The sequence below is a fragment of the Aotus nancymaae genome, unplaced genomic scaffold, assembly GCF_030222135.1.
Source record: "Aotus nancymaae isolate 86718 unplaced genomic scaffold, 86718_ANA_hifiasm-v0.15.2.pri h1tg000040l, whole genome shotgun sequence".
Taxonomy (NCBI): domain Eukaryota; kingdom Metazoa; phylum Chordata; class Mammalia; order Primates; family Aotidae; genus Aotus; species Aotus nancymaae.
The window spans coordinates 35,059,827-35,078,886 of NW_026988454.1; the positions used below are offsets into that span (position 1 = coordinate 35,059,827).

General features: G+C 39.8%; 1 protein-coding gene across 1 annotated transcript in view; it reads left to right on the forward strand.

Moving 5' to 3' along the window:
* The first annotated feature begins 5,812 nt into the window (after positions 1-5,812).
* Positions 5,813-19,060, forward strand: part of STX7 (syntaxin 7) — a 54,910-nt gene continuing 41,662 nt past the window's right edge. The window contains exons 1-2 of the mRNA XM_012474383.3: positions 5,813-5,919; positions 15,010-15,160. Coding sequence (XP_012329806.1) covers positions 15,076-15,160 — 85 coding nt within the window. The 5' untranslated portion in view covers positions 5,813-5,919; positions 15,010-15,075. The remainder of the gene's footprint in view (positions 5,920-15,009; positions 15,161-19,060) is intronic.

The window sequence follows — 19,060 nt, forward strand, 5'->3', positions numbered from 1 at the left end:
AATGGAATATTATTCAACCATTAAAAGAACAAACTATAGATCTACACAACAATGTAGATGTATCTTAAATGCATTCTGTTAAGTGTAAGAAATCAGACCCAAAAGGTTACACATTGTATGATTGAATTTATAAGACATTCTGGAAAAGGCAGAACTCTGGAGATAGAAAACATCAGTGGCTGCCAAGGGTGGGAGGAGGGGGATGGGTTGAATGAAGGTTGTTGCAAAAGGTACAACTGCTGATAGAACTGCTCTCTGTGGTATTGGAGTTATGGGTACATTCCTCTATGCATTTGTCAAAAATCCACAGAACAGTATACTACAAACAATGAGCTTCATACAAATTTTTTAAAGTCAATCAGTGCATTTGTGGATCACAGGATAGAATGCAGACCCATGATAAATGAATTTAACTGCAAAGCAAACATAACCTAATTTCACTGAAGGGGATAGGGAAAGAGCTGACCTTGATGATTTTAAGAAAACATTGTTTTGACTCAGTATTGCAAGGCTAAAGGCAAAAAGAATTGTCCATAAGCACTGCACTAAAGATGTTTTTCTCACACAGAGTAGGAATTATTAGGTTGGTGCAAAGGTAATTGCAGTTTTTGCCATTAAACTGCAATTACCTTTGCACCAACCTAATTTTTTACATTATACAAATAAGAACAGAAATTGTAGATAATGGGAACTAGGTTTCTCACTTCTAGAGAAAGAAGTTACAAATTAGGGTGAGAGAAGGCTAGAATGACCCCTATAATGTTGGATTAGAGTTGGGAATACTTAGGTGAACTCATGTTTATATATAGAGAGAGATAAAATCCAATATAGTTATGAATATGTAAAACAAATGGGAAACAATTTGGCAGTTTCTTATAAAATTAAATATATAGACATATTTTACATGAGGCTTATACTGCATATAATATATATTATATACATTTCTCTATGGACCAATTTCCTGATTCCTTATCCCAATTCACACAACCCCACCTCTGCCCAGTCCAAGCACTTTTATTTTTACCAAATATGTTTTGGGGCATGCAACAAACATGGGGATGGCATGAAGCCTGGAGTAAATATTCTACATACACGAATTAGTATATATACATTTATTTCCTAGCTTTCTCCATTGAGAGAACATAGAATCACTGACATCCCAGTAACAATGAGAAGGCTAGTGCCTTGATCTTGATTTCTTTTCTTTTCTTTTTTTGGTAGGGTAGGGGACAGGGTCTCACTCTGTTGCCCAGGCTGCAGTGCAGTGGGACGATCTTGGCTCATTGCAGCCTTGAGTGGGACGATCTTGGCTCATTGCAGCCTTGACCTCTTGGGCTCAGGCAATCTTCCCACCTAGCCTCCTGAGTAGCTGGTACCACAGGTGCACATCACTACACCTAGCTAATTTTTGTACCTATGGGTGTATTAGCCAAGGTTCTCTAGAGGAAGAGAATTAATGGAACATGTATATATATATATATATATATATATATTAAAAAAACATATATAGAGAGAGAACATATATATGAGTTAACACTTAATAAACTCCCACATATATATATATCTATATCTATATATATATATATATATAGTATCAACTTACATGATCACAAAGTCCCACAATAGGTTGTCTGCAGGCTAAGGAGCAAGGAGAGCCAGTCCAAGTTCTAAAACTGAAGGAGTCCAATGTTTAGGGGCAGGAAGCATTCAGCATGGGAGAAAGATGCAGGCTAGGAGGCTAGGCCAGTCTCCTCGTTTCATGTTTTTCTGCCTGCTTTATATTTGCTGGCAGCTGATTACATGGTGCCCACCAGATTAAGGGTAGATCTGTCTTCTCCAGTCCACTAACTCGAGTGTTAATCTCCTTTGGCGATACCCTCACAGAAACACCCAAGATTAGTACTTTGCAAACTTCAGTCCAATCAAGTTGACACTCAGTAGTAACCATCACAACAGGGTTACTGTTGCCTAGGCTGGTCTCGAACTCCTGGGCTCAAGTGATCTGCCTGTCTTCACCTCCCAAAGTTCTGGGTTTGTAAGCATGAGCCATGCTACTGTGCCTGGTGGCCCTGGCCATTGATTTCTAAATAACATTTTCCAGTGAAAGGAAGACAGGTTCAATAGTAAAATGACTGATTCTAGAGCTACAGCAGGGAAAATACAAGCTAGTTTAGTTGACACTACCATGCCAATGCTAATTTCTTAGTTTTTACAAATGGACCAGGGTTATATAAGATGTTAACACTAGGGGATCATTAAGGGAACCTGGGTGAGGTGTATATAGGAATGTTGTGCTATTTTTGCAGCTCTTCTGTAAATCTAAAGTTATTTCAACATAAATAATGTATGTAAAACATGGGGGAGAAGAAAAATATATTCTAGTTAATGGGAACTACATGTGAGAAGCACAGAAATAAGAAAATCCCTTGTTTATGGCTGGGGAGCTAGCTGCTGGGAGGGAGGGGAAAGCAGATAGAGTTAGAGAAGTTGTTTAAGCCAACATATTCCAAGCATAAATTTTGATGCTTGGAAAGACAGGATTCAGACCACGTGGTCCTCATATGTGTAGGGACCATATGATGCATCATCTGAACTGAAGCATTTTTGAGAATGAAAGGGCATGCTCAGAAAACAGGCGGCCAGGACAAGCATAAACTAGGACTGTCGTAGCAAACTAAATGTATGGTCACCCTGTTTATATGCAGAGGGCTTGGACTTGATTTTGAGAGCAGTGTTTTCCATAATGCATATTTACAGACAAGTTCTACCATCAAATACACTCATAAAATACTGGGTAAAATAAATGTATACTTGTTTCTTTTTTGAACCACTTCTCAGTGCCTTTAATTTACAGATGTGCTCTATGAATCTTGAAGAATGTAATATGTTTCCCAAACATTTCTTTGTAGACCAATTCCCTGATTCCTTACCTCAACCCACTCAATTCCCCACCTCTGCCCAATCTAAATTATTATTATTATTTTTAAGAAATACAGTTCAGGGAATGCTACAATCATAGGAATGGCATGAAGCGTAGAACAAAGTTCTAGATTGGAGCTTCAAATATTCAGTGATGGCTTTGAAGATAACAAAGTTGAGTAGACCTGGAGATGGAAAATCCAACAAGGAGGCTGTTGCAGTGGATCAGGATATCAACCATGAGGGGCAGAGAGAAGAGGGCACATATGAACAACACTTACGAGGTAAAATTAGAAACAAATATACCAGTCATCAGGAGGTAAAATTAGGAACAAATATATCAGTCATCAGGAGGTAAAATTAGAAACAAATATACCAGTCTTCATCCTATAATGGTCCATGTAAGACTTCCATGGGATACCTGTTTATTACTTCTTTTTTTTTTTTTTTGAGACGGAGTTTCGCTTGTTACCCAGGCTGGAATGCAATGGCGCGATCTCGGCTCACCGCAACCTCTGCCTCCTGGGTTCAGGCAATTCTCCTGCCTCAGCCTCCTGAGTAGCTGGGATTACAGGCACGCGCCACCATGTCCAGCTAATTTTTTTGTATTAGTAGAGACGGGGTTTCACAATGTTGACTAGGATGGTCTCGATCTCTCGACCTCGTGATCCACCCGCCTCGGCCTCCCAAAGTGCTGGGATTACAGGCTTGAGCCACCACGCCCGGCCACCTGTTTATTACTTCTATGTTTAAGAGCTACAGCAAAATCAATTCAGGGCTTAGCATATGAGTAGGCACTTGTGTGATCTTAAACAGAAAACAAGTAGACTGTAGAGAGACATGGAAGGTGCTTAAAAATAAGGCACAACTGAACTAACTCTTGTTTATTAAGTATTAATTTAAGTTTCCTTTTAATCTACCACAGATTTATTAAACCAGTGCTGGTTTTCCCATTGCACTATAAATAAAAAACAAACTTTCACAAGTCAACTTGTACCTCTCATTTACCAGTAAGTTCCTGTCTTGCTCTATTTACCTTTTTGTGTCTTTTAATGCTTTCCCAGAAGACCATATAGTGGTCATGTGAAAAATATTTTTAGTTCAGTAACTATTAAATGAACCAGCAATTATCTCCTTTTATTCCCTGGAATTGCTATCCCAGACACTTGGAGATACAGCAGTGAACAGTTCTCCATCCTACATGAGAGACATTACATAGGAGGTTTTTGTATTAATAAGGACACAATAAGTGTGCAGATAACATTTTCCACTCAAGAACTTCTGGTTTCTTTCAAAATCTCTCCAAGAAGACCCAAATCTCCCAAAGTACTATTTCTGAAAATCTAAATTACAAGCCTTCAGTCATAGGTAACTTCTGCACATGGAAAGGATTTATTTTGGGAGATGTGACATTATCACATCAAACTGGGAGGCTTTTTAAGCCCTATGGATTCAAGGCACCTGGCTGAATTTAACTTGGCAGCAGCCCGATTAGCAGATGAAATACTGTATGTCAGGAACCCTTTGTAATTCATTTATCTTAATACTTCTAAATATTGCAAGGTTGTCTAGACTGTACTTTTTTATTTATTTATTTGAATACCAAGAGATGAAATCTTACTCTTAAGTTTTCAAAAGACCTGGATGGAATTCACTCACAGCATATTTTAAAACAAGAAATTGGAGTGAGCCCAGGATGAGGGCTCAGACAGCTAAGTTTTGGTACCAGCAGAGTCAGTAACTATCAGGGCAACTTGAAGAGGCCACTTAACCTCAGGTTCTTCTTCTCTAGTGTATTGTCCCTTCCCCTCCCAGAGCCCAGAGTTCTATTAAAGGTAATATGAACGGATATTTGGAAAGTGCACTAAACCTCACATGGATGTAGGATCCTTTCATGAGTTCCTTCAATAATTGAAATGTTTCTTCCTAATTTCATCAGCCACTTCCTAATTCTCAAGTACTGCACCACTTTCAGTTCTTTATTTACTTGAACTTTCTGTGACAGGTGACAATCATAGACCATTCCCTCTTTTCTTCCTTCATTCTCTAGTTTACCTTTTCCTGGTTTATTTCCTGTCTTGTGGATTACTCCCTTTCAGGGTTATTCTTTCTCTGTCAATCTCTCTTAAATAGATAACATTACACACTTAGTGTGGTGAGTTTCAACAAGAATTCTATCCTGGGTTTTGCTTTTTTTTTCCACCTAAGTGCATCTGGACTTTCGATATCACGTATCCTGGTGATTCTTTTAGAAAATAGGCAAAGGCTAAGCCAATCTATCTTCTAATTAATTTGGTAAGGGCTTTCTTTCACTTGTAGCAATTGATGCTTTTCATCTAATAATTACAGTATATTTGGATATTTATGACTGGAACCGTCTCTGCTTGTTTTAAACCCTGTGAAAACTACGCCCTGCTTTTCAGGAAGGCTTAGAATGACTTGTATGTGCTAGGAAAACTTGTTTACTAAATGAGCACCCAGAGAAGACTCTTCACTTATTCCTTCGTTGTTCCTGCTAGGATTGTGTATTCGCGTTTGCATTTTTCGATGGAGTTGTGAACGCGATCTACTGCAGAGTTAAAGGTTAGCTAACAAGATAGGCAAGAGCTAATGGGGCGGGGTGAAGACCCGCGTGTAGGGAGGCTGTCTTCACCAGATAAAGAAGACAACTATCCTCCATTCCGTCCTCTGCTTTTTTGCACGCAGGCTAAGAGGCGTTCACCATTTCTACGTCAGGCTTCATAGAACAGCTCCCCTGCAATTTTGCTGATACCCCCATTCCTTAGCTTGAAACTGGAGGGGGCGGTGAGGGCTGCTGTCACTCAGTCCCCTGGGCCAATAGGAAAGGGGTGAGCCCTGCCTTCTTCCTTGTGCTGTGCTGTGGGCATGCGCATTGGGCGTCCCAACGCCGCCGCCCATCAGCTGATAATTGCTACTGGAGTCTCAGGGGTAGGTGCGTGACGGTGGGTAGAGGTGTAGGAGGGAGCCGCGGAGTTGCAGGTAAGAGGACCCTGGGGAGGGAAGCTCCCTCGCCGGGCGACAGGGAGGCACGGTGCCCTGCGGCTGCTGCGCCTCCTTGTTTGTGCGCGTGGTCTGGTGGCCACCGCCCTGCGCTCTGCAGCTGGCATTCGGGAGGCGAGGAAGGGCCAGGCTGGCCAGGCTGCCCCGGCTCCCGGAGCGCCCGAGGCTCCACACGGCCCCCGGTCCGGTGCAGGGGCGCGGCGACTTCCGCATTTCTGGCGCGCACGGCTGTGGTCAGGTGGGCCCGGCCAGCCCGGCACCCGCCGCGGTCCCCTGGGCAGCGCTCCCGAGGCGCGTAGCGAGCTGAGCTCACCCCGGGGCGGGCGCCAGGGCCGGCTGGGGCCCAGCTCAGGAATCCAGACACGACCAATGACCTCTTCCTCTTTTCAGCTCACGGATTGAAAAACACGCTTTAAACTTCCCGAATATAGAGGAACTGAAAAATGTATGGCTGTAACAAACGAACCGTGTATGTTTATTCAGTGGCTCATAGTATTTGCTTTTTTATTTGGCTTGATGACTTTAACATACTTTCTTTGACATTGTTAGCCTACACCTTTAATTAATTTACATATGAACCTTTAAACATACATAAAATATTTCAAGTATTTCCTCCACCTTATTTTCTAGGTTACTTTCTTTAAATTCAGACAAAGAAAAAAAGTTGCATTTCTGATCAAATGCTGTGCGTTTTTTCCCCACAAATTTCTTACATTTCCTTGGCTCTTATCTATATATAGGTTAATTTTTGTTTACATCAGATAATTGTATTCTGAGTATAATATAAAACTTGCCCAGAATCTGGAAAAAAAAGAAGTAATTATGAAATTCTGTGCTTTTAATAATGTTGGAGGTGGACATTTCTTCTGCAGGTGCTCAGAGCACACCTGGGCAGAGGGTGATAATGGTGTTAAATTGTGTCTTGTGATGTGGACAGACCTTGAAGGCCACTTGGAGAAGTTGGCCTCAGACCTGTGACTAGTTAAGAATTACGCTCTTAACTTCACAGTTTCTGCAGAGGTTAATATGATACCATATTAACTCATTAACATCATCATTTTTCCTCAGCTATGTTACTTATGTTGCTCTTGATAACAAAGTCATCCTTTTTGATTTTGACCCCAAACTTTTAAGTGCTGATGGTTGAAAAGTAAATTATAAAGCCTGGGCGCAGTAGCTCACGCCTGTAATCCCAGCACTTTGGGAGGCTGAGGAGGGCAGATCACTAGGTCAGGACTTCGAAACCAGCCTAACCAACATGGTGAAACCCCGTCTCTACCAAATATACAAAAATTAGCCAGGCATGGTGGAGCGCACCTGTAATTCCTACTACTCGGGAGGCTGAGGCAGGCAGGAGAATTGCTTTAAGCTGGGAGGCAGAGGTTTCAGTGAGCCAAGACCACACCACTATACTCCAGCCTGGGCCACAGAGCGAGACTCCAGCTGAAAAAAAAAAAAAAACAAAAGTAAATTATAGAAAATATCCACAGTAAGTTTGAGTAAAGTTTCCTGTGATTACATTTAATTTGCAAGTTTCATGTGTGAAAGTGTGAACAAAAAAAATCCTTAGGATTGTGAACTAAAACCAAGTAGTGCAAAAGTTCAGTGGATGGAAGAGATAAGGCCAAAGAATGCAGTTAATGTAGTTTGTGCAGAGAATACTTATATAGACAGAGCACCCTCACATTGCTTGAGCATTTACTATGCACCAGGCATTGTAGATTACCACAGGGTAACAAGGTCATCTCTCTCCTGTTTATATTCTAGAAGTAGCTCCTGTTTGTATTCCAGAGGTGTAGGGATCAATAATAAACAGTCTACTAATTAGGCTATTAAGTATTGTGAAGCAATAAGTTAAACTGACAAAGAGTGGACAGTGGTGAGTTCTCACTTCAGATCAGAGTGGCCACAAAGGTTTCTCTAGCATGTGATGAGGCCTTGCTGGGGAGAAGGAGCCAGTCACATGGAGATCATGAGAATAGCCTTCGAGAAATAGGAAATGGCACCCAACAAAGGCCCAAGGCAGCAAGAAGCCTGGGACCTTCAGGATCTGAAAGAAGGCACTGGAATTTTATGTTTTAGAAATGGCAATATTTACCCTCAGGCTGGTGTGTGTTCTTAGGAAGTGGGTACATTCATTCATTCTACAAATATTTACTAAGCACTTATGATGTATCCAGGCACTGAGAATAGTGCAGTCCACAAAACAGACAAAACAATGTCCACCTCCCCACCCCTCAAAATTTATTTGGGGTAGAGGGTAGAGAGAGGTCCAGTTGTTTATGCTGATGCTAATGATTAAGAAAGTGAAATTCACCACTTCTTTGCCCAGGTTAGATTTATAGAGCGTGAGATATGTGCGAAATGGAAATCTTAAGGATTCTACAGTATATCTGATTTTAACTGGGAGTAGTGTATGACACTTTAAGGTGAAATTTTAACATTCCTTTGTTCATTCTTTTGTATTCTTTAGAAGCAATCTTGAGAAGACTCTCAAATGAGTGTTGCACTTTGATTCTCCCTTCCCGTTTTTCTCTTTATAGTGTTTGTATATCTTCATAGAAGATTATTGAGATGTGATTCGCACTATGCAGTAGATCTTTCTGTGATAATGGAAGTGGTCTATGAATGAGCTGTCCAAGCTGCTGGCCACTAGCCACACAGAATTTTTGAACATTTGAAAGGTGTCTGATATGACTGAAGAACTGGATTTTTCAGTTAACGTAATTTTAATTCTATAAAAACGAGAGCTACAATATGATACACAATATAAAAAGGTGTAAATTGTCACCTGAAATGTAGAGTAAAAGTATAGTTTCTTAATGCAATCAGTTACATTGTTAGCAACTTAAAATAACCTGTGATGAGATATTTTTTCTTTTATTATTTTAATTGACAGATAATGATTATACATATTTGTATGGTACATGTGATACTTCATAGATGTATACAATGCATAATGATCAAATCAGGGTAATTAGCATATCCATTACCTCAAACATTTAACATTTCTTTGTGTTAAGAGCATTCAAAATTTATTCTTCTATCTATTTGAAAATATGCAATAAACTGTAATTAATTATAGTCACCTTTTAGGGGTATAGAACACTAGACTTCATTCTTTCTACCTAGCTGTATTTTGGTATTAGTTTACCAACCTCTGACTATCCCCCTCCCTATCCTTCCTTGCTTCTAGTAACCACTATAATTTTAATTTTAACAGCGCATTAGTTAGTGGCTACACTATTAGACAGTGCAGGTCTAGATAATGAATTATATAATTATTATTCTAAACAATGAAATAGGAATTCTGAATGGGCTTTCAAAAATATTCAGCAAGAGTACTTTAGTGCATAGCAGCTCTGGGCTAGGTAATGGAGACTGATGTGGAAAGCAGACATCTGAATAACTCATCATCCATTTAGCCTATATGCAGAGATCATAAGCTTTTAATCAATTTGTAGTTACCTATCTGTCTATGCGTGTATTTCTGTACATATTTTTTAAAGACAGCCATTTGGTTCCTTTACTTTTGGTATCTAATTATCAAAGGAGCCAACTGTTGTTGCCTTTTAGATACCACTTATTAGCAGAATAATAGAGAAAAGAAATGAGCTATTCCTCTGTGTTACTTTGATCAACTCATGTAGTTATCCCAAACATGTTCCTTCATCCTGGGAGTGGGAATAGCAAAACCTCAATAGGGGCTTGCAGAAAAAGTGGTAAATTTGGTTTTTCTAATTGAATGGATTCACCTGCCTTCAACTTTGTTGTACAAGGAAGCAGTATGGTTTAGTGTTTGAAAAATGTGGGCTCTGTGATATTTTCAAATTTTAGCTCCTTTGCTTAAGCATATTATTTATTCTCATTATGCCTCAGTTTCTTCATGTAAAAAATATGACATTAGTAATTATACCGATGTCACAGGCTTATAAGAGTTAACTGAGAAAATAAATTTAAAAGTCTTAGGAAATATAAGTCCTGGATGAGTGTTGGCCATTGTTGAGCACCAAGTGCTCACCAACTGAGCTAACCGGCCGCCTGGCCATTGTTAACCTTATTTTATTTTACATGTCTTTCTTCTCCATCTTTTGCAAATTGCTTTTCATTCTTCACTTGTGATTCCTGGCTAGGTACAATGGCTCAAACCTGTAATCCCAGTACTTTGGGAGGCTGAGACGAGAGGATCGCATGAGCCCAGGAGTTCAAGCCAGGAGGCAGAGGTTGCAGTGAGCTGAGATTGCACCACTGCACTCCAGCCTGGGTGACAGAGGGAGACTCCGTCTTAAAAAAAAAAAAATTAAAAAATTCGTGGGATGTGGTGGCAGGCGCCTGTAGTCCCAGCTACTTGGGATGCTGAGGTGGGAGGATTGTTTAAGCCCAGAAGTCAGGGCTGCAGTGAGTCGTGATCACACCACAAACAACAACAACAGTAACGCCAAACAAAGAAAAACTAAAACAAAACTCTTGATTCCAGTCAATCTAAGTAGCAGCTCTTTGGGTGAATGAAGCCAGTTGCCAATTGTCTCCCCAGCAGGAACTTTCTCACATTTAGTAGCTTGGGAGAGGGATGAAGAAAATTGATTGTGTTTGTGACTACGTGGTTGTTGATTTTGTAGAGAGGAAAAGAAAGGTGACCTTGAAAGAAAACAGTGAGAAGTCTTGGGCTACACTGGTTTGAGGGTAAGGAAGATGCTATAGAATACTGTGTTTGACTTGATAGAACTCTTCATGGGAGAGAGATTAGGCCTCAGGTGTGGTTGTGTGGTTTTGAGACAGGTGAGTTTGTCATGGTCTTGTGCTGATGTTGGTCTTACAGCTGCAAGAACAGATCATAACTTTTCTCTGTGGAGGGTAGAAAAGCATCTGGTATCTGGATATGTACTGTTTCATTTTGATCCTAGCAGCAGGCCCAAATGCTGAATGTCTTGCCCAAAGTAGAGATTTCCAGTTGCTAGTTCCACTGTGTGCTGCACAGGCAGTAGCTGAATTCTTGTGGCTTTCACAGACATGTAGATACTAGAGAGAGCCAAGGGTATGAGCTGGAGACATGGATGTGAGACTCATTCAGGTATAGGCTAAAATGGAATCATGTGTATGGAGGAGCCTCCCTGGAGAGTACATGAATAACAAACTGAACATTTTTTCATTCAATGTGTTTGTTTTGGCTGTAAGCCAGTTTTTCCAGAGATCTACTTGATAGAGGGAAAGGAGAAAGGAAGGTGTCATTGAACCAAGAGAAAATTGTCTTTATCCATATCTTGGAATATTATTTGGCAGTAACAAGGAATGAAGTACTGATATATGATACAACACAAATGGACCTTGGAAACATACTGAGACGAGGAAGCTAGTCTTGAAGAACACGTATGATTCCATTCCTATGAAATGTCCTGAATAGGCAAACCTATAAAGATATAAGGTAGATTAGTAGTTGCCTTTGGCCAGTGAGGTTGGGAGAAATGGAGAATGATTGCTAATGATTACAAACTTTCCTTTTAGAGTAATGGAAATGTTCTAAAAGTGATGATTGTACAGTATTGTGAATATATTAAAAACCGTTAGATTGTGTACTTCAAGTGGGTGTATTGTGTGGCATGTAAATTATATCTCAATAAAGCCATTTTATTTATATAAATTTAAGGGGTGCAAATGCAGTATTGTTACATGGATATATTGCATAGTTGTGAAGCCTGGGCTTTTAGTGTAACCATCACCTGAATAATGTACATTGTACCCATTAAGTAATTTCTCATCCCTTACCCTCCTATCCTTTTGAGTCTCCCGTGTCTTATTATTCCACACGTTGTCCATGTGTACACATTGTAGCTTCCACTTACAAGTGAGAACTTGCAGCATTTGACTTTGTTTCTGAGTCATTTCACTTAAGATAATGGCCTCCAGTTCCAACTGTGTTGCTGCAAAAGACATGACTTCAGTCTTTTAAAGGCTGAATAGTATTCCATTGCATTTATATACACTACATTTTCTTTATGCATTCAGGAATGTTAATAGACACTTGATGGGCACTTAGGTTGACCCAAATCTTTGCTGTTGTGAATAGTGCTACAATAGACATACGATGGCAGATATCCTTTTGGTATAATGGTTTCTTTTCTTTTGGGTAGATACCCAGTAGTGAGGTTACTAGATCAAATATTAGTTCTATTTTTAGTGCTTTGATGGCTCGCCATACTGTTTTCTATAGAGGTTGTACTACTTTACACTCTCACCAACAGTGTGTGTGTTCCTTTTTCTCTGCATCCTTGCCAACATCTGTATTTGTTTGACTTTTTTTCTTTTTTTTTCCTTAAAATCTGTTTCTGGATGACTGTTTCACAGCCATTCTGACTGTTATGAGATATCTCATCGTGGTTTTAATTTGCATTTCTCTGATGCTTATTAATGTTAAGCATTTTTTCATATGCTTCTTGGCCATTTGTATGTCTTCTTTTGAAAAATGTCTATTCATATGCTTTGCCCACTTTTTAATGGGGTCATTTGTGAGGTTTTTTGTTGTTGTTGTTGTTGAGTTGTTTGAGTTTCTTGTAAATTCTGGATATTAGTCTTGTTGGATGTATGGTTTGCAGATATTTTTCTCCCATTCTACAGGTTGTCTGTTCATTCTGTTTATTATTTCTTTTGCTGTGCGGAAGCTTTTTAGTTTAATTAAGTCTATTTTTGTCTATTTTTGGTGTTGTTGCTTGTGCTTTTGAAGTCTTAGTCATAAATTCTTTGCCTAGACCAATGTCCAGAAGAGTTTTCCCTAGATTTTCTTTTGGTATTTTAATCCTTTCAGGTATTATGTTTAAGTCTTTAATCCACCCTGATTGATTTTTTTTAATGGTGAGAAATAAGGGTCCAGTTTTACTCTTCCACATGTGGCAATTCAATTTTCCCAGCACCATATATTGAAAAGGGTGTCCTTTCCTCAGTGTATGTTTTTGTCAACTTTGTCAAAAAGATCAATTGGCTGTAGATATGTGACTTTACTTCTGAGTTCTCTTTTCTGTTCCATTGTTCTATGTGTCTGTTTTTATATGAATATCTTGCTGTTTTAGTTACCATACCCTTGTAGTATAATTTGAGGTCAGGTAATGTGATGCCTCCAACTTTGTTCTTTTTGCTTAAAATTGCTTTGGCTATTTGAAAACCTGTATTTTTTTTTTAAGCGACTTGGAGATGCATTTAAAATTGCATGGTTTCAAGGATGTTCTGGATGGTGTTGGTGTCATTGAATCCTGAGGTCTGCTCTTGTTGTGTCTGGGTCCAAGTCCAAGGCTACCTGGAAGGAAGGTTAATCCTGTCTCCCCACTGTAGTGGTCCAGCTGTCTGACTTTAGGTTTGAATTTACCCTTTTATGCAATTGGTTTTGGATCTGTCTCTAGGATTTGGTGAGACTCAAAGAGCCCAGAATAGATCAACTGTACCTGAGAAGGAAATTGGAGAATATCTAAAAGCAGCCAGGACTTTCAGGGTGGCCAGGCACATTCAAAGTGCACCAGAGTTCCAGGCATGGAACCAGTTCAGCTGTTGTACTTCCTGCCAATACTGTCCCTTAGAGCAAAGACACATATTTCACTGTGGCTTCTTCTCTTTTACCAGAAATCATCTGTGGCGTTAGCTCTATGTGGTAGCAAAACATGGATAGCCTTGGCATCAGAACCCTGGGACTGAATCCCACCTCCACTTGTGGGTGGGTTGTGTTATCATTACTTAATTATAATAAGCCCACTGTTTGCTCATCATTAAAACAAGAATAATGCCACTTACTTTAAGGAGGAGGTTGTGAAAATTAAATTAGTCTGTGTGAAATACTTTCCATGTTGCAGATGTGCGAGAAATGTTAGGCCGTTCCTCTCTTTTCCTTTCTGTGTTGTTTCCCCCTTGTCCCAGCTGTGAATCATCTGATCCAGGGTTGGCCAGGAACCTTCACTTCCTTTAGTAAATATCATACTGCATGTGCCCTTTCCACATGCTCTGGGTCTCTCCACCCTCTTCACATCCTTGCCTTTGTGGTTCTGCATACTGGTCATAACCAAGTATCCAGATCTTATGTTTCCGTTCCATAAATTCTTTCTATATAAGGGCGATGGTCATTTTTTCTTTTCGTAGCTCTTCTCATTTTAGACTAGCATGTGATCTTTTATGGATTTGGGGGGGATTTTTGTTGGTTTGCATTATTAACTTCATCCTCTCTCCTAAATGACAAACTTGATTTGAGCAGATACTGTGTCAGTGTGTTTGGTTTGTTTGCATTGCCCAGGTGCTTAGTTTAATGCTGGGCCTGTAGCAGGCTCTTAGTAGAGAGTGTTTTACAAATTGACCACCAACGACTTTGCAGTATTCCAGTGCATAGTCAGGGAAAAGATGAGGTGGGAGTAGTTGAAATTCTTTGCTGTGTATAGTCCCGTACTCAGGGACATTTCTTTTCAACTTTCTTTCCAAACCCTGATTGGAGTGGTGTGGATTGAAGAGGTAGACAGTGTCATCTGACCTTCCTCCTGTAGCAGTATCTCAGTGTCTCTTGTATCCTGAAATGCTGGCTGCTGGAAGGGGAGAGTCATTCATTCTACTTCCTTTGCCGGGAAGGTTTGATAAACATTTGCTTGTCAGTGGTTGGCTCCACTATTTCAGATGTAACCTTTTCCATTAAAATTAGAGCCCTATCAGTCATACGTTCCTGAGCAGGCCCTGTGTGTGTGTTAAATCAGATATCAAGGTTGGTGCAAAAGTAATCATGGTTTTTACAATTACTTGTAATGGCAAAAACTGCCATTACTTTTGCACCAACCTAATACAATGAAATTTCTGGGGATAGCCTGAAAAGTCTGTGTTCCATTTAATAAATATTTAAATGCCTCTTTGTGCTAAGTTGTTTTAAATGTTGGGGAAAGATAAATAGCTTGTGGGCTCTGCCTTATAATTGTTTGCAGTTTAGTTAAGGAAAAAATATGTAAACAACTAAAATTATATACAGGAAAGGGATTTAATAATTTTTCTTTAAGAGATCAAGTAAGTTTTCAAAGAGAATATGCAATTTTAATTGTTTGATGTGTTATTATTTAGGTGTCTGCTTCGAAAACTGCACAGCCTACCAACATCTGATGAAATTAGTGAATAAGCACCTCAGCCATGTCTTACACTCCAGGAGTTGGTGGTGACCCCGCCCAGCTGGCCCAGAGGATCTCTTCCAACATCCAGAAGATCACACAATGTTGTGAGTTAAGGTTTTAAATGGACTTCCCTGTTTGTTTCCACTCTTAACTGAACTTGGGGGAGGTTCATAAAAGGACAACTCTGCTGATCAAGTGAGGGAGGAGCATTCCTCTAACAACAAGTTTTAAAAGGCTCCAACTCTTCAGAATGAATGCAAGAGAATTATATTTGAGATAACATTTACTGCGTTTTTCTAGAGGAATTCAGGGCCAGGCACATAATACATTATTTCATTAAATACAAAAAAGGTTTAAAAGGATAATGGATTCTTATATTTGCTTTAAAGCTCTCTGGTTCTAGATGAGATGATAGCTGTTGACTCAGTCTCATAGGTTTGGAACCAGGTAGCACTACCAAGGGCTGACGGGACATCAAGTTTATTACAAATAAAATCTGACTGGATATGGGTTACGTTTATCTTGTGAAGGGCAAGTATGTGGTACCTTATTAAGGAACAAGAGGAACTAAGAAGGGGATGTTTTAATCTATTGAGGAAGATAGCACAGACAATCAGACATGCATTCCCCACAAATTATTGTTTGTTACACTTGTCAGAGATAGAATACCAGTAGACTGATGCAGTGTGACATTTCATTCAGAACTATTCCTTGTCAGGATATGTATGAAGTAAATCATTCTAGCAGATTTGAGTCTATAAGTTTTTTTTTCTTTGTTTTTTGTTTCTAAATTATAGCTAATCACATATCTTGGGTGATTCTAGTCATTTTGCTCTCAGTACCTGAACTCTTTCTTCCTTCAGAGTGTGTTAATACAGGTTTATTCTTCAGCCTACTTCCTTACAAGGCTATTCTTTTGAATTGCGGAAGTAGTGTTTTCAAATGATCTTACTGTGTTTCTTTATCTAATCATTAACTCCCCTACAGTTGTTACTTTGAATGATTTAAATGAGATGCTGGTGTGTTTTAGGAGCAACGAGAGTAAAACTAGATTACAAGTGGCTCTAAAAAGGTGCTGCTGTGAACAATGGTATAAAATAACACTTACTCGGATTTGAGGTGATTTCTGGAACTTGCCTGTTCCTAGAAGAACAGGGAAGTACACAGTGTCAGGCACCATGTTGTCCACAGCAGGGAACCTAGGAATGGTACATTGAGAGCTGCTGCAGTTTGTCACAGGGCAGTAGTGTTGGCTCTGCTTTGCTCCTCTGGCTTCAGATCTGTTCTGATGGTGGCTACAGAAGAGCCTCTGTTTTTTTTAAATGGCTCCCTTGCTGCTGGTTAGAAATAATAGTACCGGTCTGCCACAGGTATATCTGTCTACCTATGCAGAAATTAGGGAGCTTATAATTCTAATTACAAGTGTGGAAAATTAGGACCTTTATACAAGAAAGGAGGCCAAGAGGCCTTCCTCCAAAGAAGAGAATAAATAAGCATCCTGTGTTGGGAAAGCTAAACAGTGTCAGGAATTGAGGATGAGGAATGACTGTCCTATACCGAGATTGTGGAAGTAGCAAGCAGTAGGTAGTATGAAAGATACGTGGATTGAAGATTGTGTGTGAACGTGAACTGGAAGAAGAAAAGGGTTGTCTTAAATTAGACCATGTTCCCTAAGAAAGAGATCAGGTGACAATGGATGAAAAGTGACAAATTGAGCCAGAGTTGAATATTTATGGCATGGTTGGTAGCTAGGTGTGAATACATGTAGGGCAATCTTGGAGTGTGTAAAGGGATGGTGGTGATACTCCACGCTCCATGTGAAGAGCTGTTGAGAAGTCTGGGACTGTTCATGCAGGCGAAGATACAGTCACCATCTCCAGATATTTGAATCACTGCCATGTGTAAAACAGAAGCCGTATATTCTGCATGAACATAGGGACCTCCACAAATGTACAGATTTCAACTTGCGAAGGAGGAAGGGCTTTTGAATAATCCAAGTTGTTAAGGGAGAATTGCCTCCCTTAGGAGGAATGAGATTGCTTATCAGTGACCAGAAAAAGATGGTCAGATATTTCTCAGATTTATTAATAAGAATTTTAAACATAGGAATCATAGCTCAGACTAAGCAGGTTTTAATTTTGATATTCTAATGTGATTCATTCAACAAATAATTGTTTGGGGCACATACTACTTGCTAGATACTGTTCCAAACTGTAGGAATGTAGCAGTAAACAATCTATGAGGTCCTGCTCTCATAGTAGTTTACAGTGTAGTAAGGAGAAATAATGAGTAACTTAATTTTCTTTAAAGACAATACAGTGAACATGAGGTGAGAGCAAGTGACTGGGGAAGCTGCCTTTGCTTTAGATGGTCTGAATAAGGACAAGGAGGGACTGGTAGTGAGAAGATTCAGAGAAAGGACATTTCAGACAGAAGGAATAACTAGTATTAAAAATTCAAAAGCAGCCCTGGGCTTGAAAATATTCAGAAAATAGGGAAAAGGGAAAAAGCCAGCATGGCTGAGGCACAACACCTGGGGCAAGAGTGCCAGGAGGTGAAACCAGAGGGGTCTGGCGGGTCAGCTGGGGCCTTGTAGGTCGTTCATGGAGTTTAGATTTCATTTTCAGAGGCAGTGGAAATCACTGGAAGTGTATAACCAGAGGAGAGACATAATCAGATCTACGTTTTGAAAAAATCGCTTTGGCTGCTGCATAGAAAACAGACATTGGGGGAATAGCAGGGAGATATGCTGGTCATCACAGAGGTCTGGGAAGAGAGATGTTGGCTTGCACTGGGGTGATAGCAGTAGAGATGAAGAGAAGCAGTGAGTGTATTTTGGAGGTAGAGCCAGCGGGACTCGCTGATGTGCGTGCGTAGGGGTGACAGAGGAAAGAAGGAGTTAAAGATGACTCCATAGTTTTAGCATTGAGCAACTGACTAGGTGGTGGCAAGTGTGTACTGAGATGGGAGGGACTACAGTTCAGGACAAGTAGGAGAGAGTTTTGTTTTGACCAAGTACATTTTGAGATGTCATTTAGATATCTAAGTGGAGAAATCAGACATCTCAAGAATTTGGAAGTCAGAGTGTCTTCAGAGTATAAGTGTTATTTAAAACCATAGGTGTGAAGTAATCACATGAGAGTTAGTAAACAGGCCTGGAACATTAAAAAATGTTGAAATCAGGAAAATAGCTTGAAGAATCTAAGGAGTGACCTGTGTGGTAAGATAAAAATCAAGATGTGGTAGATTTCTAGAAGTTAAAGAATGTTTCAAGAATGAGTGAGGCATTATCTCTGTCCAGTGCTACTGAGAGACTAAGATAAAAGCAGATACTTGGAGTTGGTAAACTGGTGACTTTGAAAAGAATGTTCTCATAGCCATATTGCAAGTGTAGATGGAGGAAGGGAAGGAGAAGCACCCACTCTTTCCATTTTAAAGAGACTTTCCAGAGTCTTACTCACCTCTGCTTATGTAATTGATCATAAGCTAGGCTACACCTAGCTGCCAGAGAGGCTGAAAACATCTTAGCAGGATTTCAGTGTGCTCACTAAAATTGGGGATTATTCTATTTGAGAAAGAAGGAGGAGAGGATCAATATTTAGTAGGCAACTAGCAGACTCTGCCATGAAAGTAGAAAGAGAATCAAAGAAAGGGTTGCATTTTCCACTGCAAGAGGGAAATTCTGGTAAGAGTATAATTGCAAAGGAAATGTTTTGAAAGTGACAGGATATGGGAATGGACCAGTAGTGAATGGTTCACATTTCACCCACTGTATAGAGGCGAGGCTAAGTGCGGTACAGATGGAAATGTGGTGGGCAAACATAGGTTTCCTGTTTGAGTGGGTCTGTGCTTAAATGAAATGTGAGGCAAGGTCATCAGATAGAGAATGGGAGAGGAAGAAGGGAGTTTAGCAAATGTGTTGAGTATATATTTAAGATTTAGGGTCATGAATTCAGTGAAACCAGTCGTCACTGTATTTTTTTCTAATTCTGAGATTCAATGTC